Raw genomic sequence first — 27,902 nt, 5'->3', positions numbered from 1 at the left:
ATTATGGATTCTGATTTACATTTCGACAGTCATGTTAAATCAGTAACAAAATCAGCCTACTATCACCTCAAAAATGTAGCAAGACTTAGAGGGCTCATGTCAGCTCAAGACTTAGAAAAACTTGTACATGCCTTTATTACTAGTAGGCTAGACTACTGTAATGGTCTCCTTGCAGGTCTTCCGAAAAAAACTGTCAGGCAGCTACAGCTTGTTCAGAACGCTGCTGCTAGAGTTCTTACAAAGACCAAAAAATGTGAGCACATTACACCAATTCTTAAATCCTTACATTGGCTCCCTGTGTGTCAGAGGATTGATTTCAAAATCCTCCTGCTCACATATAAATCACTACATGGTCTAGGACCGAAGTATATCACTGATATGCTCCCACTACATAAGACTTCTAGACCACTAAGATCTTCTGAGACCAATCTGTTAGTGATTCCCAGAGTAAACAACAATCATCTTTCTCGTAAACAAGAGAGCATCTTTTAGTCACTATGCAACAAATGGCTGGAATAAACTTCCTGAAGATGTAAGACTTGCCCCAACTCTGACCACTTTTAAAACTAGACTGAAAACTTTTATGTTCACCATAGCTTTTTGCTAAATCTTTTAATGTCTGCACTGTTTTTAATTATTGCAAATATGTTTTTATTCTCCTTTTCTTTTTTTAAGATTTTTTTGAGGCATAGACGCCCTTTATTAGCAGTGGATAGATCGGAAACATGAGGAGAGAGAGGGGATGTGACATGCAGCAAAGGACCTCCGGCCGGGATTCGAAACGGGGTCGGCTGCGTATGTACGTTCGTACATGGCATGCGCTTAAACCACTCTGCCAACTGCGCGCCTCTCCGTTTCTTTCTGTAATGCATTTTCTTTCACTTTGTTGTATGACATGTCATGATGTGAAGCACTTTGAGTCTGCCTTGTGTATGAAATGTGCTATACAAATAAAGTTGCCTTGCCTTGCCTTGATGATTATCTTAATCTCTGATTAACTGATTAGCCTCTTTTGCCAGCTTGTCTGCTTCCTTATTCCTCTGAACACCTTTATGCGCAGGGACCCACACAAATATCTCGCTCTCTACAGATTAGTTACTGCCTCCGCATCATTGTCTTCAATTACAGGTAAGAAAACTCCCTTCTAATGCCTCAATCTCTGTCTATAATGTAAATGTCTAGTCCATACTGTATATATTCTGGAAATTGTCTATTATGTACACTATACATTCTACTCTATTTAACTCTCTTTATATAGTCTTAGTGTTAATCTTTTTTTTAATATTGTACTTTTCTTGTTAGTGCATGTTTATTATTTATTATTTATTATCCTTATCTTTTCTCTCTTGCTGCTGTAACACTGTAAATTTCCCCACTACTGGACGAATAAAGGACTATCTTATCCCATCTTCTTAATCATATTCCAAACATCACCCACTTTTACTTCTGCAACTATCGTACTACAAGTCACGCCAATATTTCCTTTAAGCTTCTCTTACGACTCTTTTAACCTTTGACTAAGATTTTTTGTATTCCATTAAATTGATATTTGATTTAACCTTTCTGAAAGCTTTATTTCTGGATTTAACTGCTTCCTTCATCTGACCACCAAGGTACCATACTCCTTTTCCTCATGCCAGACGATTTACCAAGAACCTCCTCTGCTGACTCACACAATGCGTTTGTGATTATTGAATTTAACTCATCAACATCATAACTCATATCTGACCTTATTTCCATCAGCTTATTACTTGCCTTCATGTTATATAATCCCCAGTTTGCCTCTCATTTTCCATATTGGTAACCAGTTTTCCTCTAAACACAGACCTGTCGGATCTAGTAGTGTTCTTATGATGGGGAAGTCAAATTATACCACTATTAACTTAGGCATTCACACAGTTCAGTCGGAGTTTTTGCGACTGGAGCAGATGTTTGTCACACGATGTTATTGATGAGAATTATTAATAACTGACCATTGGTCACTCAATATTTGTGATGTGACATATTGAGTTGATAAATTGTCTGGGGTCATATTAATTCTGCCACGTTGATTGCATTGTCTTAAAATAAATGGAATGAGGAGCAGGGTTAAGGGAACCCTCATTGTAGAACCACAGTTATTATAAAGAATTAGATGCGTTGTAAACACATTTATAAACATGTTCTTCACTCCACCCCGTGACCCGGCACCGGATAAGCGTTTGAAGATGCTATGCTATACTTCACTCCATAAATGCACTGGTAATTTAACATTGTGTCAATGCATTGTCCAGTCAAATGTTGTGTCTCAATAAAATGGCTCTATTTTTTCTCCAAAGGTGAGCCATGACCTGCTCAGCCTGCCACCGGACGTCTCTGCGGCTATTTCTCTTCAGCAGCCTGATGGTGTTGTGCTTGTTCATCATTTTTAATACGTACAACACCGACACGAAGTACCCCAATTTGGGCATTAACACGGAGAGAAGTCGCCAGTTCTGTCCTAAATTCCTGTGTGCAGAGAGAGCAGAGAACCAGGATTCAAACGCCAACAGTTCTACAGCGCTGCACGCTGAGCCTGACACCATTTTACTGATCTGGATGTGGCCTTTTGGCTACAAATTTGATCTCAGCTGCAATGATTTCAATATCACAAGATGCCACTTGACGGACGACAAGGCACTTTTGCATAAAGCCCACGGAGTTCTCTTCCACCACAGGGACTTACATGGAGATCCATCAAACTTGCCGACTGTGCCGCGTCCTTTTTTTCAGAAATGGGTGTGGTTTAATATGGAGTCACCTGCAAACTTGGGTCGAATCCCTCAACTTGATGACGTATTCAACTTGACGTGCAATTATCGCCTTGATTCAAGTATTCCCGTGCCTTATGGGTATCTGTTGCCAGTGAAGTCTGAAGACCGAAGCTTCAAATTGCCAGCAAAGGACAAGTTGGTGTGTTGGATTGTGAGCAACTGGAACTTGCAACATAGGAGAGTTCAGTTTTACAATAAACTGAAGGATCACATCAAGATTGATGCTTATGGAAACGCCTTTGGCCAACAAACAAGTGACCAAGACTATTTAAAGATAGTTTCTAGTTGTAAATTCTACCTCTCCTTTGAAAACTCTGTCTACAAAGACTACATCACAGAGAAGTTATACAGACCTATGATGGGAGGAAGTGTACCAATAGTTCTGGGCCCTCCAAGACAAAATTACGAGGACCATATCCCAGCTGACTCCTTCATTCATGTAGATGACTTTTCCACTCCAAAGGAGCTGGCTGAGTGGCTTCTCTACCTTGACCAAAATACTTCAGAGTACATCAGGTACTTTGACTGGAGAAGCAGATTTGAGGTCAAATTGTCTCACTTTGGATGGGAACATGCCTGCAAAACATGTAAATACTTACAAAACCACAGGGAGCACCAAGCTTTTCATGGTCTCAACAAATGGTACTGGGGTTAAGTTGTTGTGATCGCTCACATCAAAATTCTACACATTGTGTCTTTAATTATTTCTTTGCTGAAGTTGTTAGGGGCGGCTGTGGCTCAACGCCAAATTGCCCCCGATGCTGAGCAATCGGGTGTGAATGTATGAGTTTGATCCTGACGTACATGTTTTCTGTAAGAAAAAAATAATGTAAAGACTTCCAATACAGCCAATAACATTTGCACCAAATTATATGTAATTATATGTAATAAACTGTCAAAATATGAAGTTGTATATATATATATCATATATGTCATCCTCAAGTTCGGGTCCTCTACCAGAGGCCTGGGAGTTTGAGGGTTCTGTGCAGTATCTTGGCTGTTCCTAGGACTGCACTCTTCTGGACTGATGTTGTTCCTGGGATCTGTTGGAGCCACTCTCCCAGTTTGGGGGTTACTGCCACGAGTGCCCCCACTACCACGGGGACCACGCTAGCCTTGACCTTCCACATCTGTTCCAGCTGCTCTTTCAACCCTTGGTACTTCTCATTTTTCTCGTGTTCCTTCTTCCTGATGTTGGCGTCAGCTGGGATCGCCACATCTATCACCACCACTGTCTTCTGCTCTTTGTCCACCACCACTATGTCCGGTTGGTTAGCCAGCAGCTGTTTAGTCTGGAAGCTGAAGTCCCACAGAACCTTGGCCCTGTTGTTGTTTTATATAAATATATATTGCTGTCATAGTCCCGTATACAGTGTGATTTTAGCCTTACAAAAATGTTAATTATAATTCAATTAATAGGGAAGTGTATAAATATATTATATTTCATTTAAACTTTTTATTTTTATTTGCTGACATCACACCTACAGCAAATCTTGGAGGACCTTGCCCACAGACCTCTGACCAAGTGACAATCCCCACCTTGTTTCTTTTCCAAAGTAAAAGGCTACATTTACCAGTGATAGCCTACAGGTGTCAAGAATGGTTAGGATGTTAATTCCTTTTTATATATGTGACAATGTTACATGACTACAACAAATTGTACCAAGAAAATATGATCTTGGTTACTGTAATTGCCTTAAAATAAATCATAATGCAATTATTATGTAGCTGGATCAATGTTCAGTACCACCCAGAGATAAGTAACACACAATAGGGTGGGCTTAAGCATGTGTAGAAGGGTTCAAAGTCCACCAGAGAGTTCACGTGCATTTGTAGATTACTCTGAGCTGTTGTGGATGTGTTGGGAACCTGCCTCAATCTCTGTGAGTCCTTTTGGTTTAAAAGACCTCTTCAAACACGTGTTTGTATGTATACTTGATTTAAAGAGTGGATGTCTTGAAGCTACGCTGACTTTTAATTCATTCATCAGCTGCAGTGATAGCAGGATGCAATGCTTTATGTGGAGGAGTTTAAATACTGCACACAATCATGGGCAGAGGAAATATATAAGAGCCAAATGTGACATCTATGGATTATTTTTCATTGTTTATTTAAGAAAGTCTGCTCATGTAAAAAAAGAAAAGAGTAATTAGTACTTATTTATTACATTTTTTTGTACAGTTTTAGCTCTTATGTTAGTTACATTCCACTTAGTTTACGTACTAATTGAAGCCCGACTACTGTGTTTTCCCAAAACCTAACTTACTCTAAAGAGATGATAATCTCGATGGCTGTGTCCTTGAAAACTTGAGGTTGACCTCTGCCATTGCTATTTCATCTTTGAGTGATTTGCTTTGCTCAAGTTAGTCAACCTTAATTACCTCAATTAAGTTTTATTCATACAGCCAAATATCCCAACACCTCCTGTGTCTCTGGAGTCTCACATTGGATGAGGAGAAGCTCCCTAACAAAACAACTTTAACAGGGAAACATAATATAGAAGCCATTAACATCTCTGGAATCGCCATTTTCTTCAATTATATAATTATCTAGCTAGAGCCAGATGAAGGCAAGCTGCCACAGCACACATGATCTGCTTCACTGTGAGCCAGGAGAAACCTGATGGATCAGGCTTGTGACCTTCCCACAGCAGGGGGTCTGGGTCGTCACTGAGACCAGCATATTTTCATCATAGCCCGAATGGTGCTGAAGAATCACCCTCATTTAGAAAGTGTGGGGAAATCCTCAAAATGTAGCATCCTACTAAATGGACATCTGGACAAAATCCTTTATTTCGGTAAAATGTGTCTGCATGCTAACTCGCTCTGTTTGGGGGCTTATGATGCTCTTCTATTTTTTTATTTTTTAAGTAGATTTTTGTGAATGCTTTTTTGGCATTAAAAATGATTCCTGAGATTACACATGCTGTTATGGATAGAAATTAAATTTGCATGCAATGTTGGTAATATGTGTAATTAAGTTGACGGCGTTGCCAGTAACAATTACTTTACAACTGGAGTATGTGGCACTATGTGGCAGAATAAAACTCTGCCTGTCACACACCGAAGGCCTTCCTCTTCTCTGGTTCACATCCGTCCGTATGTAAACGTAACCATCACTGCACAGACCCAGACTGAATATAACCTCCAGCTTCATCATTTATATTCAAAGTGTTAATATTTTTGTGTTTAACAGGACAGCAGGGTTATTTTTAAAAGTGATCTGATTTGACCAGGGCTCATTATGGTCACCAGATTATTCTGGTTTAATATTGGTGAGGTCCAATTATTAACCAGGGCTGTGGTCCTGCCAAGAAGGGCTGCGGTAGAATAGTCTATTTTCTTAGGAAGGTTCCTAACTAAAGAAGTGACCCGGAAGTAAACAAGTCACCGCCATGATAAGAGCCGTTTGAATTCTCTACATTTAAATAAAAGGAGTTCCAATGCTTCCTTTCAGAGCTCCTTTAGCATAGGATGCAACGGACCTTCCTATGCGAAAGGAAAGGAGATTACACCGACCCACAATTCTTTGCGAGAGCAACATTTAAAGTGACGCACACCTCGTTCATGAAAACAAACTATGCGTTGCATATTTAACAATTCCTTTCATGCAGACATATAGTCATTGGAACTGTGTGGATTAATGTGTGGACAGTGATAATAATTTAATGGTATTTTTTATTTGGTATTTATTTCAATCTTGTTACAAATGTTTGACCTAAACGAAACTAAAACCACAAATGAAATGCAAATACAGCAAACGGTCAAACAGGAAAGAGGAGCTGCTGGACCTGAAGCCGGTCAGTGAACCAGCTGTTTATAAAACCAACATGTGGAGAAGTGGACGACGCCTTTTTTGTAGTCCATTATTGTAGTTTCTCCAGCGCAGACGCACGTCAATCGCCGGTGCCGATCATCAGCTGTCAATCATCAGCGGCGCGTTATAATGACGTAGTTTAGTGAAAGTCCGGTCGGATTCTCTGAGCACCGCGGTCGTCTTTTCCTGAATCCCTTTGAGTTCTCCTATCGCCTTTCCTTGACCCTTTGACGTTTCCTCCAGAGGTCAAGGAATAGGAGATAGGAATAGGAGATAGGACCTTATTTTTGGACTATTGGACTGCAACATATGGTGTTTGAGCTTCACATACATTATTATACTCTACTGCAGGACGAGTATATGACCTGCCTCAGGTTGCTACTACACTAATAACTCCGTCACTTTTACACTTTAATGTTGTCATTGGTCAATGTGAAACTAATTCTAACACTTTGTGGTTATTAATCATTCTGTGATAATGCATAGTTCAATCTTTATTAGGTGATGAGATGTTTTGTAAGTCTTTGTCTGAAAAGTAGTTAGTAGTGTTAATGTGGGGGAGAACAGTGACATGGAAATAAACCTAACAACACTATGATAAAGCTATCAGAGTGGAAGCAGATACTAGCTGTTAACTTACGGTACAGTACAACTGTCAAACCTTACTGAAACTGCATCTTCTTATGATACTACTACCACAATACTACAGACTGATACTTCTACTTCAACAGCAAATACACAAATGGACCATATATGCATCCATTGTATATGCACAACTTATATTTGGTGTCATTATTTATATTTTTTTATACTTGTATACTTATTTGACTTTACATGTGTATGACTTGTCACATTATGTTTACGATGTGTATTGGCTCATTATTTATGTACACAACTCTTTCTTCTTAACACTTAGCATTTGCAGCTGTACAATTTCCTGAAGGGTCTAAAAAGTATTCTGATTCTGTTCACAAAGTACTTCAAAATATACTTAGTATGGGTTACGTGGAGGGTTTTTGAATATTGATCAAGAATCATTTAATCGTTAACTTTTGTGATGCATGCCTGCTGCCTCCCACAATCAATGACAAAGTTGTCATAACAAAGTCATCGTGACATCTTGCTCTAAACCTTGAGAACATCCGTGACATTCACACACGCTCACAGCCTTCAATCAAACTCTTTTTATGCTTCTCAGTAATACAGAACATGGTTTATCAATTACTAACCCCCTTCTTTTTTTGGGAGGATCTCCCTTCTATAACTATAACTCCTCTCATGCACGTCTGCATTCCTCCACAGGCGACCCTCCACCATGTCCCACGCTGCCCCTCCGCTTCTCTCCGTTGCCCCCTCTCGAGCTCTGGTGGATGAGGAGTTCAAGGTGTTGGTGGAGAATCTGCCTGCAGGATGTCCGGTGACGCTCCACTCCCTCCACCCCTCTGAGGACAAGGACCTCTGGGAGGCCTACGGACACTACATCAGTGACAACCAAGGAACCGTGTCTCGTGGGTTTCACTTCTTTTCACCTGATTGGCTATTTTGTATATTTTGTTTTGTTGACACTTGATTGCTTTTGCAGTTGCAGAGGATTTGAGTTTTGGGGGAACGTACACGGGAAAAGAAGCCATGGGTCTGCTGTGGAGCATGCGTCCTGTCCCAGGCAGCCGCAAAGGTCTCAGGTAGTAAACGTTCAGTGGTGTGAAGCTGCAGAGAAATCAATAACACAAATTAGTGTCATATTTACTACTTGATCTCAGATCTCACAGATAACATAATGCCACCATTAATTAAGTTAACAACCTCAGAAATATTAGAAAATATGGAAATAGACCAGATCCAGATTCGGATGGTCAGAAAGAAGAGAGCTTGGCAGACCTCTGTAGCTCCGCCCCCTCACCTCAGCATAACACACCTTGAATCTCTTTACCTGCCAGGCTGAGGAAGCTGAACGTCTGCTGCCCCCTGCTGGTCAAGATCTCGGTCTACAGTGGACACGTGTCGGAGGGCTTCAGGGAGCGGGCTCCTCTGGCCTCCTCGCTCATTGAGAGATGGTACATGGCTCCGGGGGCCCAGAGGATCGAAATCAGGGAGAAAGGAGTGCGAGGGACCCTGTTTATACCTCCAGGTCCACACGCATCACCTCAAAAACACATTTCCTCCTCTTACCTTCCTTTTTATTTGTCTTTAAAGAGTTTTGTGTATGCTGTGACCTATATTTTCTGTTAGATGATTAAAGATGATTAAAATCAGTTCATCCATGCCTCAGGTCCAGGACCATTCCCAGCTCTGCTGGATCTATGGGGAGGCGGTGGAGGGCTGGTAGAGTATCGTTCAGCCCTGCTGGCAGCTCACGGTTATGTTTCTTTGGCATTGGAATATTTCAAAGCCGGTGAGCTGGGGACAGCAGGCTTGGAGGCCAAATACTTTGAGGTTTGTCATTATCATACTGAGTTATTCATGTTCAAGGAGCCGGTCGACCTTGTGTGTTTCATAACTCCCCTTCTGCACAGACGGCGTATGACATCGTCAGGGACCATCCTCAAGTGATCCCCGACAACGTTGGAATGTTTGGCCTTTCCCTCGGAGCGATTATCACCATCTTGTTGGCAGCGGAGAGCAGCGTCATCAAGGCAAGGACCAAATGCAAAATATCTTGGAGATGCTTTGACCTAGAATACCACAGAGGGCTGAGTTTTCAGTACGTTGGGCCCTGATAGCACACAGAGGACAACCAGTGTCTTATGGTGCGCCGCTGTTCTGTTCCAGCCTCGGTGTTGCGTTTGTGTCAGCGGTAACCACTATTATCCACGTGGGTTGACCCTCGCAGAACTCAATCGGGCGTTGGTCTCGTAGGTATTCTGTCAGCAGCATTCATACAGTAAACAGTGTTTCTGTGCTGGACTGGTGTCATGGTCGTTTACTTGTGACGGCAGGAAATTACAGAACGCACATGTGGACGAGAACAACCATGAGATATGGCGAGGTGTGGCTCTACCGGTTCCCAGTGATCCCTCACAGAAAGTGGATGTAAGTACACGTTGCACTAATGACACACAGGATTGAGACTTTATAGTTTTCTTAAACAGCTATCAGCCTTTCTTTAAAGAACCACAACTCAGGTTCAAAGTCGACGCATAAACACATTTTTAAAGTCGACCTGGAATGAAAAATGCCTTTTTAACCCTTTTAGATCACATCCCCGGTCATAGCGTTCACCTGTTGAGCAGTGTATGCCGATGAAATCACACAAAAAATGAGTAGCACAGAGCTAGAGAAGGTCACGAGGTTATCTTTTAATCCATGAAATATTCTGACAAGCACACGTTCAACTTGTTCTTTGTGGTGAATTCGCTTTGAGGTGGGGAGAATAAACTGTCCAGTGTTGTTGGTCAACGGCCATGATGATCAGAACTGGCCCACGGTGGAGTATGGTGAGGATGTGAGTACACACACACACACACACACACACACACACACAAATCTAATAACTAAGTAATTAGTAACAAAACAACAAATAACATTTTTTTCATCTGTAGCACCAGGGACAATTTGTGCACTTTTGATGTGACCTTGACCCTCAGATGGCCCAGATGATGAGGTTAACAGGGAAGGAGCACTTGCTGACCAGACTTGATTACCCGGATGCAGGACATCTGATTGAGCCGCCCTTCTCACCTCACTTCAGAGCTACTAATTTTTTAAAGGGCGACAACAGAGAGAAAGGTGAGTCTTGCTCAGGCTTTGTTTTTGTTTTGTTGGTTCAGGATTATTGAAGACAAGGACCAAATATGTTAATCAGTCCCAAAATAAGGTCCCATGGTGGTCCACAGGAAGGGTCGGGACTTTGAAATCTCCAAATCTAGGCAACTCACACCAAAACAATCTAGATTGATGAAAAGCACTAGAAGTAAGAGGGGAAATATGTATTATAGATTTTGGGGTCAACTGTCCCTTTAAGGATAGTGTATGTCGATGCACTCTCATCTTGTCTCAAACACAACACTGTGTTTCAGTGATGCTACTGTGGGGAGGACAAACCAAACCCCATTCGGACGCTCAGGAAGACTCCTGGACGAAGATCTTGGCCTTTCTGCAGCAGCATTTGTACTCCAGCCACACTCCCACAGCCAAGATGTGAAAACTGACCACACAGCAGCACAGATCGCCCATCAGTCACTGCTGGGAAACGTAGTGTTGTGTCACTAACTTTGCTCTTTCAAAAATAAATGATTTCCCTTTTCGGGGGAGCTGATAGAAAATAGGAGAATGGTTAAATTTCTTTCTGGGACATTTAACTCTATGACTTGAAAGTTGGTGAAGAAAAATAGACAAGAAATTGAACCCCAAATTCCTGCTGAAAGGTTTGTGAGTGTGTGAATGAGCATTAGATTAGATCTTGATGGGCAGGTGGCAGCTTGTATGCAGCGTCTTCCATCACCGTTTAATGAGTGTGTGTGTGTGTGTTGGCACTTTGATGGTTACAACCCTAGAAAGGAGGTTTATGAATCCAAGTGCCTCTTTGGGATTTAGTGAGCATACCACACTGATTAAATTCATCTTTACAAACGTTTCTGTCTTTTTTTATTTCTGGTAACATTTGAAGATCTTTAATGCACCACCTGCCGACAGTAGCCTAAACCTCAGACTGACTGGGTATTATTACCACTCGCTTCTTCAGTCTAACTGTTGTTTATCTTCTTTTGTCTATCGGGTGATAGACAGACATAATCTACCATGAATACATGCATTTGATTGGCCACTGTGTGTTGCCACAAAACATGAGCCAGGCAAAAAAACTTCACCTTCAAATAACCTTTATTTACAGCGCACCTCACCTGAGGACTCAGCACATTTACAAATCTACATGTTCAAAATATTCACAAAGGCAGAATCCAGGAATACAGGGAAGAATGTTCATACAGCAGAAATGTTTGGTTTTAGTGTCTGTTAGCAGATGGTTGGTTGCTAACGTGCTAAGCTACGATGGTGAACATGGTGAACACGATGCTACACATGTTAGAAAGCTGCTATCGCTCCTGCTGGGATCATTTGCTCCACCTGTGTTAGTGGCAGATTGACTGAGCATCAACTCACTCAGACGTTGGTAAAGGCACACACTGTCACAGCCCTGTTTGTAGGCGTGAGAGCACATGTGTTGGTGTGCGATCATCTGTGCAGATAAACAGCCAGGATCTGCTCTACCAGTCGTACAGTCGGTTGGCTGATCGGGTGGTGAGGCGGCAGCTTCTCCTCGGCACGCGACAGCTTCACGAAGTACCTGGAGGGAAAAACACAGATCCTTAGATAAAACCCAAGGAAGCCCACTACATCTCAGAGGAAAACATCCTACTAGTTACTGCACTTCTACTTACTCTACACATTTAAAAAAACACTATTTGCAAAACGAATGGACCCGGTAGTGTGAACATTTCACATCACTATTATCCTGGCCAAAATAATTACACAATATTATCCACAATATATTATAAAATATGCTTAAAACTCTTAAAGCCACTAAAACATACTGGAACCACTTGATCACTTGTTTATTGTGTCACAGATAAGACACACATCTTCTTAACGTGTAAAAAAATCAAATCATCTTAAAAATAAGACTGTTTTCAGAGCAGCACAAACCTGAACTCCACTCTGAAGTGGGAGCTGAGGTGCTGGGCCAACTGGTTGTTGTACTGCAGGCAGGCCAGCAGGAGGCGACAGCGCTGGAAGAGCAGAACAGACTGAACCGGACTCAGAAAGGACTCCTGCAGGTCTGACAAAACCAGCACCACCTGCTGGACCTGGTGACCAATGAAGGACAACTGCAGAGACACAAGGAGACCAGCTTCATTTCAGTTTTGACTCCACACCACACTTTATAGATCAATATTATTCAAAAGTGTTACTTGGTGACTCAACACTTTATAGAAGAAAAGGCAACATTTGAATGGAGGCATTTCAGGCAGTTCAGGAGGAGAGTAACTCCCTCTACACTTTGACTCTTAAGTCAAGTTTGAAGCTTCACGTATCTGACCAGGCTTCGTTATTTGGAGAGTTCATGTGAGAATATGTTTCCCATCTCCACTAAAGTGCCAGTGAGGAACGTTACCAGGTGAGGATGTGGCTGCAGGACTCCGAGCATCCAACCGACAGACAGGGAGTTGTCCGCTGAAGAACATCTGCTGGCCTAAATAAAGTCAATAAAGTGTAAATTCACAGGCTGAGTGCAAATGATTGGACTTCCCCACACTTGCAAACAAGACATTTTACACCTATATGTAGGATATATTTGGATTTGTTTCTTATAGACAAGCAAAGATTGTTTTGTATCCAAACCTTTGTCTCCCCCTTTGGCAGTGAGAGTAATTAAAATAGTATTCCATGGTATAGTTGTCACTCACCTCGTGGCCTAAAAGCAGCAGTTCAAAGAGCAGGGAGCAGGCAGCGTCCAGATACTCAGCTAGGAAGTCCTGAGGCTGACAGAGAAGGACAGCTGTGACATTTAAAATGGATTAAATACATAATGACATTAATGTGAGCAGCTCACCTCACAGTCAACCTGGGATCTTTGGTTCTGTGTTTGAAGCTCTGCAGCACAAATCAAGGCAAGCAGCATTCTGGAGGCCAGGGCACCTCTGCAGGGAGGGGGGGGGGGAAGGGTGTTAATAACAGAGACAGGATTATTATTCCATAAAGGTCAAGTCAAGAGGATGGTGAGATGTTTACTTTTTGGCAGAGAGCAGGTTGAGTCTGGCTGGTTCGACATCCGTCTCTCTGAACATGACGGCGAGCGTCTGGACGATCAGAGTGCTCAGTCTGAACAGAAGCATCGAGCTGGCGTTAAATCAGAGCCTTTATGGCATGAGTTCCATTAACAGTACATAACTGGTGAAATATAAATTACCTTTTACAGGTTTCTGTGTAACACACACACACACACACACACACACACACACACACACACACACACACACACACACACACACACACACACACACACACACACACACACACCACACACACACACACACACACACACACACACAGTTTCTGTTTAGTTGCCAAAGTCGTAGAGACAGATGAAATGTTATGAACACACCCAAAGCCTTCTTAAACAGCAGTTTAAAGTGTGTTGTGTAAAAACAAAGCAGCTTATCATCCAAAGGGGGATTTCCCTGATTGTATTTAGGGTCTGAGATCGATCACACACACACACACACACACACACACACACACACACACACACACACACACACACACACACACACACACACACACACACACACACACACACACACACACACACACACACACACACACACACACACACACACACACACACACACGTCATCAGTGATGGGAATAACAGCGTTATAAGTAGCGGCGTTAGTAACGGCGTCACTTTTTTCAGTAACGAGTAATCTAATTGATTACTCATCTCATTATTATAACGCCGTTATCGTTACTGCCAAAAAAATGTGTCGCGTTACTTCATTGAAAGCAGAAAAAAACAAATGTTACGCTACAGTAAACAGAGACACGTCAAGCACTAGGACCAAGCGGAAAACGGTCGCTCAAGCTGAAGCCTGTGTGATTGGCCGTCCCCGCCGTCACTCCATCTTGCTCCACACCGGTCTGCTAGTCTGCGGTCAGGAGTCCTACAGGAGTCCCTACTCTAAGGAGTTTGTTCTGCCTGGTTCACGTCAGCTAGAAGGATGTTAATATCAGAGGTTTCATTTACATCAACATTTGAATCGTGTCCGTGTGCGTATGTGTGTATGTGTGTTTGGTAATTAATCGCAGCCAGGATGTCTAAAAGAAAAGTGGACTAAGAGACTCCTTTAGAAGTCAAAGTGTAAATTACTCAAACAAATGTGTTACATCCATCCTGCAACACCTTCACTGGCTCCCAATAAAGCAGCATATCCACTTCAAGATCCTCCTCATCATCTACAAAGCTCTCAATAATCTGATCAATAAAATGTATTATTATTATTGTTGTTATTATTACTATTGGATTAGAACTGGGTGATAATGTTTTACAACCAGTCAAACCAATACTTTTGTCCCCCCCCACCTCTGAAATCAACATTTTGTCCTTGCACACAACATTAGGTAAAAACATACGTACAGTAGTTCTACTGTTTTTTCCCCCTAATTTACACTACAAGAGTAAATATATTGATTATTTATTTTTGGTACATTGCTTTACAAGCATAATTTAATTTTACTTACTTGTGACCCGTTGAGGTGCAATAAATATCAAAAGTTCCAAAAGATATATTGTGTTATTTTTATCAATCCACTCTATAAGCATAGTAATTATAATATCTCCAATAAAATGGTTCAGATTTGTGCACTGTGGATTTCTGCTTGTAATGTATTGAGTATCCATTGCATTATAATACTCAGATTTATCATAAATAACTGAACACGCACATGTATCCGTCAAAGAGGGATGGAGATGGGCTCCAAATGATTTGACACATCAGTATTTAAAAATTATTTGAAAGTAACGCAATAGTTACTTTCCAAAGTAACTAGTTACTTTTAGAATTTGTAACTCAGTAACTACTTTAGTTACTTTCTGGGAGAAGTAACTAGTACTTTAACTAGTTACTTTTTTAGAGTAACTTGCCCAACACTGCAGGTCATACACAATGATGCTGCCTCTGTTACAAAGAGTGTTGTACCTGATGGCAGGAAGCTTTCCAGGAGAGGAGTCAGAGGAGGCACTGAACTTCCCTCTGTAGAGCGGGTCTAACAACAGAGTGGACCCCTAAACACACACACACACACACACACACACACACACACACACACACACACACACACAGACACACACACACACAGACACACAGACACACACACACACACACACACACACACACACACACACACACACACACACACACACACACACGACAATGAAGTCGATGTAAAGGCAGTTTACACTCAAATCAAGATGAAACCTTGTTGAATGTTCACTGTATGAACACAACAAGGAATACTCTATGGAATCATTTCTATATGTGTTACTGTAACGGTATTATTCTTAATGATACAACTTCTTGGTTGCTAAATCAACCCTATATAATTGTAACGTGACTCTCGCCAGATGAATTTCGTTCCGCCTAGCTCCACTCATCCATCTGGGATCGCTTCCGTTGGGAGTGATTTCGGCACCAGATTTTATGGATGAGCCAATCAGGACGCAGGGCGGGAGTTTCATAGATGTGACGTAGCGGAGAAGTGACTGTTTTGATTCAGACAAGAATGGCGGCTCGCATCGAGGAAGCAAGCGTCAACATTGATGCTGCTATTTCATCCGTGTTGTTGTGTTGCTGATTGCTCTGCTGCTATATCCAAGATGTCGGCTGTTCTGTTTTGATTTTCCCTGCGTCGCTCTCATCACGTCACGGGTTGGCTTCGATGTGAGTGGTTGAAGTAGCACGTCAATAAAGATGACGGACAAGTGTCTTATCCAATCATATGCAAGGATTTTTGATAAGGCCCAGCCTTCTGAAACACCTCTCCAATGGAGCGATCCCAGATGGATGAGTGGAGCTAGGCGGAACGAAATTCATCTGGCGAGAGTCAGGTTAATATAATTGAGCAATACACTAAAAGACTGACATAATGAATCATTGCACAGCAGCAAATGAAACAAATAAAAAGAGTGTATCTGTTGAAAGGAAGAATACCTACATTTGGATTTATTTATTTTTCTTGCTTTTCCTTTTCTCCTCCAGTTGGTTTGCAAAGTTCGTGACCGAATATTGTAGGAAACTACTACTGTAAGCCTCTTTTTTTAAAATGACATGATATATTAGTGAGTTGTTTTTAAAGACTGGAGTCTACTGGGAGCTGAGAAAATGGTTGAGAGACGGACGAATACATTGTTGGTTTTGGCCTTTTTTATGGGATGTTTGGAAATATCAATGCTTTCATGCTATGGATATTAAATGCAGAGCTACTAAGAAGACTAACACTACATTCTGTAGTAGAACAGAAAGACACACTGTGTCTCCGTCATCACTCACAATAATGAAGCTGTTCCAGGAGCTCTGCAGATGGAGGTAAAGTCTGGACATGTGTGATACGGCATAAAGATGCAGCTCAGCCGTCCTCTCCTCTCCGCTGCTCACAAAGCCTCTCCTCAGCAGGCGAGACAGAACTGCACCGATCATCCTCGGGACCTGGAGCATCACATCATCAACACACAACGGCTTTTCATCTTTCCACATTTTGTATCCCCAAATATTTAAAACCAGGAAGCGTAACGGCGTCTGTACCTGGCCAGTGTCCGGGCCGCTCCGTCTGGGACTGGAGGGTGACAGAGGAGAGGTGGGGGAGCCGGTGGGGGAGTAGAGGGAGGGTGCTGTGGAGGGAGGGTGGGGGACCCTGAGGAGACCCAGAGTCTCCGGGTTTGGACAGGAGGCAGAACGTGTGGGTGCTAATATGGGAACCTCCTCTATCCCCCTTTCACTGGGGCTCCTGGTGAAAAGGGAGATGGACTTTTGTTACAGCAGCAAATGAGGGCTGTAACTAACCACTGATTTCACTGTAGATTCATTTAAATTCCTGGATTATTTTCTCCATTAATTGATCAGTTGTTTGGTCAAAAACATGTAAATGGTGAAGAATGTTGATCGTTGTTTCCCAAAAGATGATGTCGTTGAAATATCTTGTTTTGGCCACAACTCAGGGATGTTCAGTTTACTTTATCCAGAGGATATTCATGAACTATATGTTATATGAGAAGAGAGGGAGATTGAACACCAAGCGACCCTGAACCCTGAGGTTAAAAGTCTGATGAAGGTCAATTTCTACAGTTTCACATCAAAATAAGATGAAAACCTGAACAATCCACAGAACTACCACTCTTTCATTTAAATTCATATATATTGTACATTATTTATTATACATTATTTTTTGTTCATATTTATAATATAATTTTCTTCTATATTTGAGTTTATTGATTTTTGCATTGCTTGATTTTATGTTTAATTCCATTTTCTCTTACTATTCTTATGTCTTGCACCAAAACACCAAAGCCAATTCATTGTATGCCTCAAAGAAACCTACAATATTAATTGCAAAATTCCCTAATGCCATAATACCATACGTTTAACTTGTTAAATGTCTGGTTTAGAATATTAAAAAAACAATAATCTGCAAACAAACAATGAAAATAATCGCCGGTTGCAGCCCTACATTTATTCTGTGTTGTTCAGAGCCTTTAAGTCAATTTCTGGAGCAAATAAACAATAAACATTTGGATCTCGGTCAGAAGGTCAATCGTGGTACCTCTTCAAATTCCCCATTGAACAAGAATAATGAGAGCAGGTAAACTAAGCTCTCTTTATGAAGTCATGAGCTACCTGAGACTGTGGAGAGGATCTCTACAGAGTGAGGCAGAGTGAAGGAGCTTTCACTTCATGCATTATTCAGTTGTTTTCCAAACAAAACCAGCAGAGAACTTTTTGTGAACTGTTTGGCGTTTTAGTGAGAACGCTGCCTTCTAGAGATCGCCACACATACCATGTACACACACACACACACACACACACACACACACACACACACACACACACACACACACACACACACACACACACACACACACACACACACACACACACACACACACACACACACACACACACACACACACACAAACACACACTCTGGTTGCTCTTACTTTTTAGTACCAAACGGTCTATAAAATAGGTCCAAAAAGCTTCTTAAATGTAATTTAATTCTACTTTGAAACAAATGGATTTTCCCCCATCGATCACTATTTTTATTCACAACTAAAGGAATGATTTGACACTTCAGACTCTGAGCTGCCCTGCTTGGTGTTGCTTTATGTGTCTAGTTTTGCATTTTCCCCTGCAAAGTGTGCTGCATAGATTCTGTCTGGGCGTCAGGGAGACAGACAAACCTTTTGAGCTATAAAACCTTTACAGCTGTGTTTGTCTGCAGGGCTACAAGTGAGGAGGAGGGTTCAACTTGATATGGTTAAATACCTGCATGTATATGTGTGTGTGTGTGTGTGTGTGTGTGTGTGTGTGTGTGTGTGTGTGTGTGTGTGTGTGTGTGTGTGTGTATGTGTGTGTGTGTGTGTGTGTGTGTGATTCTTACCACTGTGCAGGATATCCTGTCAGGGAAAAAAGACACAGGAGGGTTAAAGTTGCATTTTAAGGGAAAGAAACCAAGACATAAAATATATACGCCATCTTCACTGCTGTTACAGATTTTCACTAAATACCCAGAGTAGATTAACACATATTTTAACCAAAGACTGTAGAGTAGAAGCGGGCGTAGTCATGGTGATGTCACCCATTGGTTCGTGGACTACGGTTTTAGAGTCTCGAGTTCAGCTCTTTGGCCGTCGCCAATCTTGGATTTTGGGCTTCTGTTGTGAAGCTGTTTACAACGTTAGCTTCCATTATTGAAGGTGAACTTTACAGCTAAGTGCTAAAGTCCTCTGATTGCATTGGTAGCGTGGTTGCAACGGTGCCTTGCAGGTCCTAGTTTCATCCATCTCTCACACCACTGGTGGCAAAACAGCCATGCAAGGCGCTGGCCTGGATATCAGGAGCTATTTGGGATCTTTCTCAAGGACACGAGCTGGAAACACTAACTGGGTGATGAGTGTGAGACCTGCTCTTCCTCCTGAGTCACAGCCGCTCTTATAAACCTTGGCCTGTAACTGATCTAAGCTGCAACCTTGGCATTAATAGTCTCAATTAATTAATTAATTAGCAAATCCAACGTGCTGGTCTGCAAAGCCAAAACACCAGTTAATGTGCCACTGACCTTATTCTTAAGACTTTGTTGGACAATGACACTTGTTTGTAAAAAGTTGTGTTTTTTACCCTCTGAGGTGCGTGGTGTTGGGCAGTGGCTGGGTCTGCGAGAGGGCGAGGATGCAGGAGGAAGTCCCACCCTCCTGTCTCTCCTCATCCAATCACGGCCCCTCACAGCAGGCTTGTGGGTGACGTAGGTGATTCGGATGTGCTGGCAGAGTTCCCGGTCCTTCCCGTGGAGGAAATCTGGGAGGTCATTGACCTAAAGAGATGAGAGGGAGAGAAAATTCTGTTAAAAATGTCCATATTAATTCATTCCCCGTACTTATGAATTGTATTTTTTATTATTTCTTTAGTTGTTATGTGGAGGGACTGTATTTCCTGACTGGACCGGACAGCGATGTCTGAAGGTGCAGAGGTCACAGTGAGTTCAACACAGGCGACAATGTGACAGTTAAATGCAGACAGGATTAACTCTGAGGAGGAATTTAAGCCTTTCACCTCTGACCTACGTGGCGTAACAAGGTGCTAATTAGAGGTATTCAGCTCCACAGACTCGGCTTCTCTTTCAGATACAAGAGCAAAATCTCATGTAGTCCTGACAAAGCCTCACTTTAGGTATTCAACAGGCAAAATACTACATTACTGAAAGGAAGGTCAGCTCATTATGTACAGTAAATAGTACAGTCCAAGTAAGTAAATATAAAGGAACATATAGAGCCATTGTTAAGTTTAAGTTTGAATTTGTATTATTGGATCAGACACACAATGTTGCTATTTATTTTTATATTGTATATATTCTTTATTTCTAAAGGGAGACTTTATGATTACCTACTTTAAAGGCAGAGTAATTTGGAAAAAATTAAAAAACAGCTTATTGGCTAAATTAAGAAGCTGGAATTAGAGACAGATATTGAGTATGTAACACATACTATGTAGCATATGTATGTGATTTCAGATGTTGAAAGTCAGTGTGCTGTACTTTTGTGTGAATAAACACTAGTATACTGTATATCTCCTTCAGACACACTTGACTGTAAATGCCACGTCACTTCCTGAGATGCCTCCTTGCCGGTTGGAGACACTGTAACAAACTTGAATCCTTACACATTGAAGCATGTCCTCACTACCGTATTGGATTGTGGGATATTTATGCCGGCGTAGTGCCCAGCGATGCATACTGTAATGTATCACCGGAAATGCAATTCATATACTATTGATTTCATACTACATTTTCAGACAAACTAAAAAATCCCACTGTTTTAGCGTACTAAAAGCATGTTAGTACAAAACTACGGGTGCAACCAAGTTTGCCACTTTTGCTTGAAAAATGTCCTGTAAATGAACTTTTATTGTCACACACTGTACTTAGCTTCTGCATATAATCTTAGTATTAGGAGCAGCAGCTCCTAGGGAGCAGTTTGGGGGGTTCAGCAGTGCCTGGGAGGTGAACTGGCACCTCTCCTGCCACCAGGCCACATAAAGTCCCCATGGAGTGTGCTCATGCAATCAAGTAGTTGCAGACAATTAATCAATTAGTTGGTGGAGAGATAAATAACTATGTAAGTTTGTCCAATAGAATTCTCAATGGTGGGTCCACTTGTTATCTCCATGACAACTAGAAGGAAGAGATGTGACTGAAGGCCGGTGGTTCAATTGTAACTTGAAGATGTCAGTTACAGTTCAGTTTTCATTATTTTCAAGATTTAATATCAATATTGTTTCCACTAGTAAAAAAAAGGAAAACGTGATTCCGTAAACTCACCAACTCAATGTCACGCACGCGCCTGAAGCTAAAGGCTTCGGTGAGCGTGCGCGGCGGGTACTCGGTTAGGTACACGCGCTCGCCGCTCAGCACCACGTGCATGTACACCTTGTTGAGGGTCTCCGATATCACCACGCACGGTTCGCAGACTCGGATCCGCTCGTACACCGTCCGCTCCGCGTTCCGCTTCAGGAAGGAGTCCAGCTTGACGTTCCGGCGGGAGAGGAGGCCACCGGAGCCGGTCCGAGCCATCGCGGCACTTTGGGAAGTTAACCTCCACTTTGGCGCGAGGCAGGTTATCCGGTGTCACTTTCCATCCATAGGTTTTAACTTCACGGAGATGAAAACAACCGGGCGCTCCTCCTCCCGTCCCGTTAACGTGCACTGAGCACGGGGAGAGCAGGTAAACCGCTGCTGTCTCGCTCCATCAGCCGCACAGCCCTGTGATTGGTCTGAAGCGAGGAGCGAGGCTGCTGATTGGCTAGAAGATGACGGTCTATTTCATATAGACGCAGACCTGACCAGCGGACACTCACCGCGAGCACAACTTTTGGCTGGAGATACAAGTTTATTGCTTTTATGTGAGAGTTTATCGAAGCCTGTGCTGTGTAGAGGACTCAAGCTGCCCCATTGTAGTCTCAGTTATCAAATAAATGTGCAAGTTAATGTGAAAATAAAATGTATGCACATACATGAAAAATAAATAAAAATCTTATTTTTTTTTATCTTCATTTATTTATTATTTAATATTTCCCAATATAATATTCTTTTATATTTATATCAGCTGTTGTCCCTATCTGTATTTCCCTTTTTTATTTAGGCCTACCCATATAAATGGCCTTATGTTGATTTTCAAATGGCTGCTAAGTGACGCCTTCAAGGCACACCTTCCTTACGGGAAAATTCTTTTAACATTAAGTCTATTAGGGTTTGATATGGAAAAAAGCACAGATGAACACCTTGATAAATGCTGCCTGCAATACACAAGTCTATTTAAAACTGAAACTATCTTTGCTTATTAACAGGTGCTTCCTGGGCATCAATCCTGGAAGAGGCTCAAAGACCAAGAAGCAGACAACAATGAACCCTCATGCGAACGCCCTTTTGAGGAAACCTATTGACTTTGAATGGGCTTTAAGTTTCTGCACAATTTCTCAGCATTTTAAGACGGCTTTGGAAAGTTTGACTAGGAAGTTGAATTTCTTGGCATTTGTTCTACTTCTATGTTGAAAAATATGTGTGTTAATAAATATGCCATTCTATTACCTCAGAGTGGTTTGTTGGGGGATGTAATTGCTTTGCCAAGAAGCTGTAAAGTTACAGTATACAGTTGTGCTTTTACAAAAATGCATTGTAATAGATTCAAAATTACAGTAAATTGCTGTGACTAAAAGTCACAGTATATTGCTGTAATCCTTACTGTGAAAGTCATGCAAAAAATTATCCAATAATTTGTTGTGAATTCACAGCGAAATATTTTGCAGTGTTTGTGTATATATATATATAAACAAACATATATATATATATATATACACACATATATATACGTATATATGTGTATATATATATATATATATATATATATATATATATATATATGTGTATACATATATGTACACATATATGTACATATATACATTTATACACTATATATATATATATATATATACATATATATATATACACATATATAAAAATATTCTCTCTGTGAACAGGAGTTTTGTGAAATGTTTGGGTGTTTCTTCATTGAGATATCTGCTCTACCGTTTAATATGTGAAATATGATTAAAACCATTTGCTCAATATTCGTATGCATCATTTCGACCTGCAGTCAATTCAGTCTGCTTAGTTTCCGTCACGTCGCTCCACTTTTGAAGGATGAGCTTGTTTCCTCCTTAAACACAGAGGATCTGCACTCCATTGATGATGGCTTTGTAGAGTCGGCAGGTGTAACTCTTCATTGAACTCATCCAGAACCCAGAGTTGGGCTCAATTTGCCGACGCTGCTTTAGTGTTCAAGACCCCAGTGCAATATAAAATACACATTTTAGAGTCAATGCTCAGATGCCAGTTTAAAACATTTTAATATTTAAACACCTGCATTTGTGGTATGGAAAATCTCATTTGACAAAATAAAGCGGGGAACAGCTACAACATGTAGAGTGTGGTGCAACACCTAGCATTACCTTCACATGAAGTCAGTGAGGAGTTTCATCACATACTCGGGCAGAAAAACAAGGAAGGCAGACTGGAACGTGAAGGAGAACTTTTAAAATGAACGATACACTGAACAATGAAAACTTGAAGGAAATTGAACGTGACAGTTCACATCAACAATTGTACAGCAGAGCTTTGGAAAAGTGATACATTTATGCCAGCTTGCCCTCACCCTCTTCCTGAACAACAAGAACTAGAACCGACTTGGAACATTACATGGCGTACCCACCAAACGTGATGAACGCGATTTAATCGCGCGACAAATGAAATCGCGTCGCGCTAGACGCTCCAGTTTTGACGCCGGTCCAATATGCCAAAAAACGCCTCATCGCGGCATCGTGTCATCGCGTCGCGCGACGAGCCCGCCCAAACAACAACATTTCTTCCGCCATTTCATTCTCTCGTCGATCATGGCTGAGATAACCACCATCGCTGCACTGTATCTACTCTGGAGAAGTTCCCAGCTTCGTCTGCGGGCTAGGCGCCGACGTCGGTTCTGGGTGCATGCTACCCTACGGAGGCGGCGTGAGCTCGGCGAGTTCCACCGTCTCCTGCAGGAGCTGCGCCTGGACGACGGCCGGTTCCAGCGGTACTTCAGGCTGACTGTTGCCCAGTTTGAAGACCTGCTAACCAGGGTTGGTGCCAGGATCTCCCGCCTGGATACCAACTATCGGCGCTCCATTCCAGCTGCGGAGCGCCTTTCCATCTGTCTCTGTAGAGGGGACAGGAACTATCATATAGCTCTGGGTGAGCGGTCACGGCGACTATCAGTGTCTCCTCCATCTTCTTCACTGGAGCGGCAAGCCGGCAAAAAGCGAGGGAACACCAGGACGTCCGTACGTCAGCACGTCGGTGACGATCTCAACGCTGATAGGCTGTCGCGGCGCGTCTTCACGCGAATTCGCCGCAAAAGTTCAATTATTTCAACTCGAGCGATGGCGCGATGAAGCGATGGCGCGATGAAGCGATTTTTCGCGTCCATCGCGTCGCGCTATCGCGTCCATCGCGTCGCCCGGCGCGATGAAGCGTCTAATCGCGTCTTTGCATTGACTTTACATGTAATCTTGTCGCGCGATGAAGTTTCATCGCGTTTGGTGGGTACGCCCTGTTACAGCTCGCATCAACAATCGAGCAGATGATATTTGGAAAAGTGATACATTTAGGCCAGGTCTTCCTCACCCTCTTCATCAAACTCCCCCTCTTCCTCAGCGGTGGCATCCTGGTACTGCTGGTACTCGGACACCAAGTCGTTCATGTTGCTCTCTGCCTCGGTGAACTCCATCTCATCCATGCCCTCACCGGTGTACCAGTGGAGGAAAGCTTTGCGCCTGAACATGGCTGTGAACTGCTCAGAGATGCGCTTGAACAGCTCCTGGATGGCGGTGCTGTTTCCAATGAAAGTGGCGGCCATCTTGAGACCACGGGGAGGAATGTCACAGACAGCGGTCTTGATATTGTTGGGGATCCATTCAACAAAGTAGCTGCTGTTCTTGTTCTGCACATTCATCATCTGCTCGTCTACCTCCTTCATGGACATGCGGCCACGGAAGATGGCAGCCGCGGTCAGGTAGCGGCCGTGGCGTGGGTCACAGGCAGCCATCATGTTCCTGGAGTCGAACATCTGCTGGGTGAGCTCTGGCACGGTGAGTGCTCGGTACTGCTGGCTGCCTCGGCTTGTGAGGGGGGCAAAGCCCGTCATGAAGAAGTGCAGACGGGGGAACGGCACCATGTTGACAGCAAGCTTACGCAGGTCAGCGTTGAGCTGCCCGGGGAACCTGAGGCAGGTGGTGACGCCGCTCATGGTGGCAGAGACCAAGTGGTTGAGGTCTCCGTATGAGGGGGTCGTGAGCTTGAGGGTACGGAAACAGATGTCATAAAGGGCCTCGTTGTCGATGCAGAAGGTCTCGTCTGTGTTTTCTACAAGCTGGTGGACCGACAGTGTGGCGTTGTAGGGCTCAACAACTGTGTCTGATACTTTTGGGGAAGGCACCACGCTGAAGGTGTTCATGATGCGATCGGGGTACTCTTCACGGATCTTGCTGATGAGCAGGGTGCCCATACCGGAGCCGGTACCTCCACCCAGGGAATGTGTGAGCTGGAAACCCTGAAGGCAGTCGCAGCTCTCTGCCTCCTTCCTCACCACATCCAGGACAGAGTCCACCAGCTCTGCCCCCTCTGTGTAGTGACCCTTAGCCCAGTTGTTGCCAGCTCCACTCTGGCCTGCAAGAGACGAATCAGGTTAAGCTTCACACAAATGTGGAGAAACTTGAATCTTCTACCCATGATATGCACCATAAGTTTACAAAATATTTACCGAAGACAAAGTTGTCTGGTCTGAAGATCTGGCCGAAAGGACCAGACCTCACAGAGTCCATGGTACCTGGCTCCAGATCAACCAGTACAGCACGGGGCACATATTTACCACCTATAAAAAAAAAAGGGGGTGGTGAACAAATTAAATGTCATTCATGCACTAAATAAATAAATAAATAAAAGCAGACCAGCTTCAACTTGCCTGAGGCTTCATTGTAGTAGACGTTGATCCTGTCCAGTTGCAGGTCACTGTCACCATGGTAAGTACCAGTTGGGTCAACACCATGCTCATCACTGATCACCTCCCAAAACTATTAGGAAAGAATGCAAACCTTTGTTAGCTCTTCACGCTCAAATGATAGAAGCAACATTCATCCATTAAATATGCAAACACTTACGGACACTTACGGACTATCCTTCGCGAGGAGCTGGCAGGGATAGAATTGGTGAGTGTTCTTAACTGTCTTCTGTTATAAACTTCGGGTTCATGAACTGAGTTGTTGGTGCTTCGTTTTATGTGTAGACACCCAGAGCAAGCTGCTGACGAGGTTTGGCGCTGTTTTGAGCAATGTTAGTGGTTTAAAAATGCGATTTTGAAAGCGTGTGGCTGTTGGCCCCATGCTAACCCACTGTTTGCGATTTTGGACTCTAGCTCCCGCCCGTGCTAGCTCTGAACTGCGTGATGAGCGAAAATTACTTCCTCCACGGCTTAGTTGATGTATTTTCATTCAGAAAATAGCTTTATTTTCAATTTCCGTCAAACTTACACTTTAAGGCACACCATTTCAAATCACAGCACGCAACACCCTCAACGCAGGAGGCACTGCAATTTATCAATCACAGCAACTTGAGAAATCACAGCAATCCACTCTCACCGTTTAAAGTGAACCGTATGGAACCCGCTTATGACGATAGCTCTCCCACCTGTAACCTCCTCCCCCTCTGCACTACACAACGGCCTATATAAAACACACGCATACAGAAATACATTTAACAACAATATTGGTCAAACTTAACTCGCCCGCTTGACGAGACCCTCCCCCGGGGTCTGAGCTTGTGATGCCGTCCAACTCCCCGGGGAGCGGCTTCGCTGGACGGCACAGACAGTTCGGCTGGCGTCAGTGTCGCGCACGGCAGCAGGGAGTATGGCAGTGGCGGCTCCTGCACTCTTCTAAAGCCCGGCCCTAACTTCCTACAGGAGGCAGCAAACCTCCCCTCCCCACACAGGAACCTCTGACCCCCTCTCTAACCATCGTCATCGCCAGCAGTCCTAAACGGCTGCGAACGACACCCTCCCTCCCAAGAGTGCCGAACCGCAGTACGTACACACACACACACACACACACACACACACACACACGTCACCGAATGTGTCCCCCAGCATATTCACCTCACAATAGCAATGACATGGAGTTGCCTACCAGGATATTTCCACATAGTTCGTAGATACCAGTGTTATGAGTAATTAATGTAGTGGCACATAACACGTTCAGGTCTACACTCCAGTCCAGGAGGTGGAGGTAGTAATGCACCTAAAAGCTATTTGCCAACCGCCATTAAACAATACAAGCAGAAGCCTACTCATCGGGGCAAATAGGCCCTAGAAAAAGGCATCGCCAAGTAGGCCTCAAACACGCCATGTAAACCCATTTTATCGTCGCGTTTATAAGGTTAATATAACGTTATCGGTGTCTCTTCCTTTCACCAGAAATCCTTGCTTCCTTTCTTCGCATTGTGGTAACATTGCCGAACAAATAATGCAACCATTTTCCGCAAATCCAAATCAACGTGGATCAGTCAGCAGTTTTTGAACTTGGTATTAACGATTTGCTACAGCAGGCGGGCATACGTTAATTTAGAAATGCAAAAATACATTTAAATCGTTTCTATTCGTCTTTAACTCCAACACATGATGGTACTGAAGACGACCCAAAAGGGCATTCGTTTCGTTCAGCTTTAAATGGCCATTTTCACGAAGAGGACAGTTCATATTTCCAGGGTGTGGTTTCAGTGGCGCGAACGGGCACAAAGCGCCGCTCCGGGAGCAGAGAGCCCGGCGGAGAACACGACATGAGTCACGAGTCAAAAGAAATATAGTTTAACTAACCTTAGCGCCAATCTGGTTTCCACATTGGCCGGCTTGAATATGCACAATTTCTCTCATTTTCGTTGTAGATGCGGTGT

The 27,902-nt window shown here is 42.9% G+C and overlaps 3 protein-coding genes and 1 pseudogene across 4 annotated transcripts; 2 read left to right on the top strand and 2 right to left on the bottom strand.

Annotated features, from left to right (window-relative positions):
- Nucleotides 1–819: 819 nt before the first annotated feature.
- Nucleotides 820–27,902, bottom strand: LOC311032128 (tubulin beta-1 chain-like). Its single transcript, XM_084038768.1, has 5 exons — nucleotides 27,826–27,902; nucleotides 25,921–26,029; nucleotides 25,720–25,830; nucleotides 24,563–25,625; nucleotides 820–830 (listed from the first exon to the last, which is right to left on the bottom strand). The coding sequence occupies exons 1-4, from the start codon at nucleotides 27,880–27,882 to the stop codon at nucleotides 24,565–24,567; spliced, it is 1,338 nt and encodes a 445-aa protein (XP_083894894.1). The 5' UTR covers nucleotides 27,883–27,902; the 3' UTR covers nucleotides 820–830; nucleotides 24,563–24,564.
- Nucleotides 2,326–3,447, top strand: LOC311032176 (4-galactosyl-N-acetylglucosaminide 3-alpha-L-fucosyltransferase 9 pseudogene; annotated as a pseudogene). Its single transcript has one exon. The product of its transcript is annotated as a 4-galactosyl-N-acetylglucosaminide 3-alpha-L-fucosyltransferase 9 pseudogene (transcript).
- Nucleotides 6,877–11,069, top strand: LOC311032047 (peroxisomal succinyl-coenzyme A thioesterase-like). Its single transcript, XM_084038656.1, has 11 exons — nucleotides 6,877–6,982; nucleotides 7,911–8,116; nucleotides 8,191–8,290; nucleotides 8,546–8,736; nucleotides 8,878–9,041; nucleotides 9,122–9,241; nucleotides 9,378–9,460; nucleotides 9,545–9,638; nucleotides 9,970–10,050; nucleotides 10,193–10,334; nucleotides 10,625–11,069. The coding sequence occupies exons 1-11, from the start codon at nucleotides 6,918–6,920 to the stop codon at nucleotides 10,747–10,749; spliced, it is 1,371 nt and encodes a 456-aa protein (XP_083894782.1). The 5' UTR covers nucleotides 6,877–6,917; the 3' UTR covers nucleotides 10,750–11,069.
- LOC311032175 (uncharacterized protein C12orf56-like) lies at nucleotides 11,151–21,640 on the bottom strand. The gene is made up of 12 exons (XM_084038815.1): nucleotides 21,189–21,640; nucleotides 19,493–19,685; nucleotides 18,756–18,771; nucleotides 16,904–17,105; nucleotides 16,652–16,807; nucleotides 15,302–15,387; nucleotides 13,335–13,424; nucleotides 13,156–13,243; nucleotides 13,010–13,084; nucleotides 12,718–12,795; nucleotides 12,249–12,430; nucleotides 11,151–11,889 (listed from the first exon to the last, which is right to left on the bottom strand). The coding sequence occupies exons 1-12, from the start codon at nucleotides 21,438–21,440 to the stop codon at nucleotides 11,778–11,780; spliced, it is 1,530 nt and encodes a 509-aa protein (XP_083894941.1). The 5' UTR covers nucleotides 21,441–21,640; the 3' UTR covers nucleotides 11,151–11,777.

The sequence above is a fragment of the Eutrigla gurnardus genome (assembly GCF_963514095.1).
Source record: "Eutrigla gurnardus genome assembly, chromosome: 21".
In the NCBI taxonomy this organism is placed as follows: domain Eukaryota; kingdom Metazoa; phylum Chordata; class Actinopteri; order Perciformes; family Triglidae; genus Eutrigla; species Eutrigla gurnardus.
Note: the sequence above shows the minus strand (reverse complement) of the source record. Positions and strands in the feature narration are given on the sequence as shown.

What these genes read in the sequence shown, in the direction of transcription:
- LOC311032175 (XM_084038815.1), bottom strand. Translation starts at nt 21,440, where the DNA reads ATGGCTCGGACCGGCTCCGGTGGCCTCCTCTCCCGCCGGAACGTCAAG. An exon ending in GATCCCAGGTTGACTGTGAG is followed by an intron (nt 13,085 to 13,155) that starts GTGAGCTGCTCA and finishes CTTCTCTGTCAG; the next exon opens with CCTCAGGACTTCCTAGCTGA. An exon ending in TGCTGCTTTTAGGCCACGAG is followed by an intron (nt 12,796 to 13,009) that starts GTGAGTGACAAC and finishes GACTTTATTTAG; the next exon opens with GCCAGCAGATGTTCTTCAGC.
- LOC311032047 (XM_084038656.1), top strand. Translation starts at nt 6,918, where the DNA reads ATGGTGTTTGAGCTTCACATACATTATTATACTCTACTGCAGGACGAG. An exon ending in TGGAGGCCAAATACTTTGAG is followed by an intron (nt 9,042 to 9,121) that starts GTTTGTCATTAT and finishes CCTTCTGCACAG; the next exon opens with ACGGCGTATGACATCGTCAG. An exon ending in CTCAATCGGGCGTTGGTCTC is followed by an intron (nt 9,461 to 9,544) that starts GTAGGTATTCTG and finishes TTGTGACGGCAG; the next exon opens with GAAATTACAGAACGCACATG.
- LOC311032128 (XM_084038768.1), bottom strand. Translation starts at nt 27,882, where the DNA reads ATGAGAGAAATTGTGCATATTCAAGCCGGCCAATGTGGAAACCAGATT. An exon ending in GAAACCAGATTGGCGCTAAG is followed by an intron (nt 26,030 to 27,825) that starts GTTAGTTAAACT and finishes CTTTCCTAATAG; the next exon opens with TTTTGGGAGGTGATCAGTGA. An exon ending in ACCAGACAACTTTGTCTTCG is followed by an intron (nt 25,626 to 25,719) that starts GTAAATATTTTG and finishes CGTCTCTTGCAG; the next exon opens with GCCAGAGTGGAGCTGGCAAC.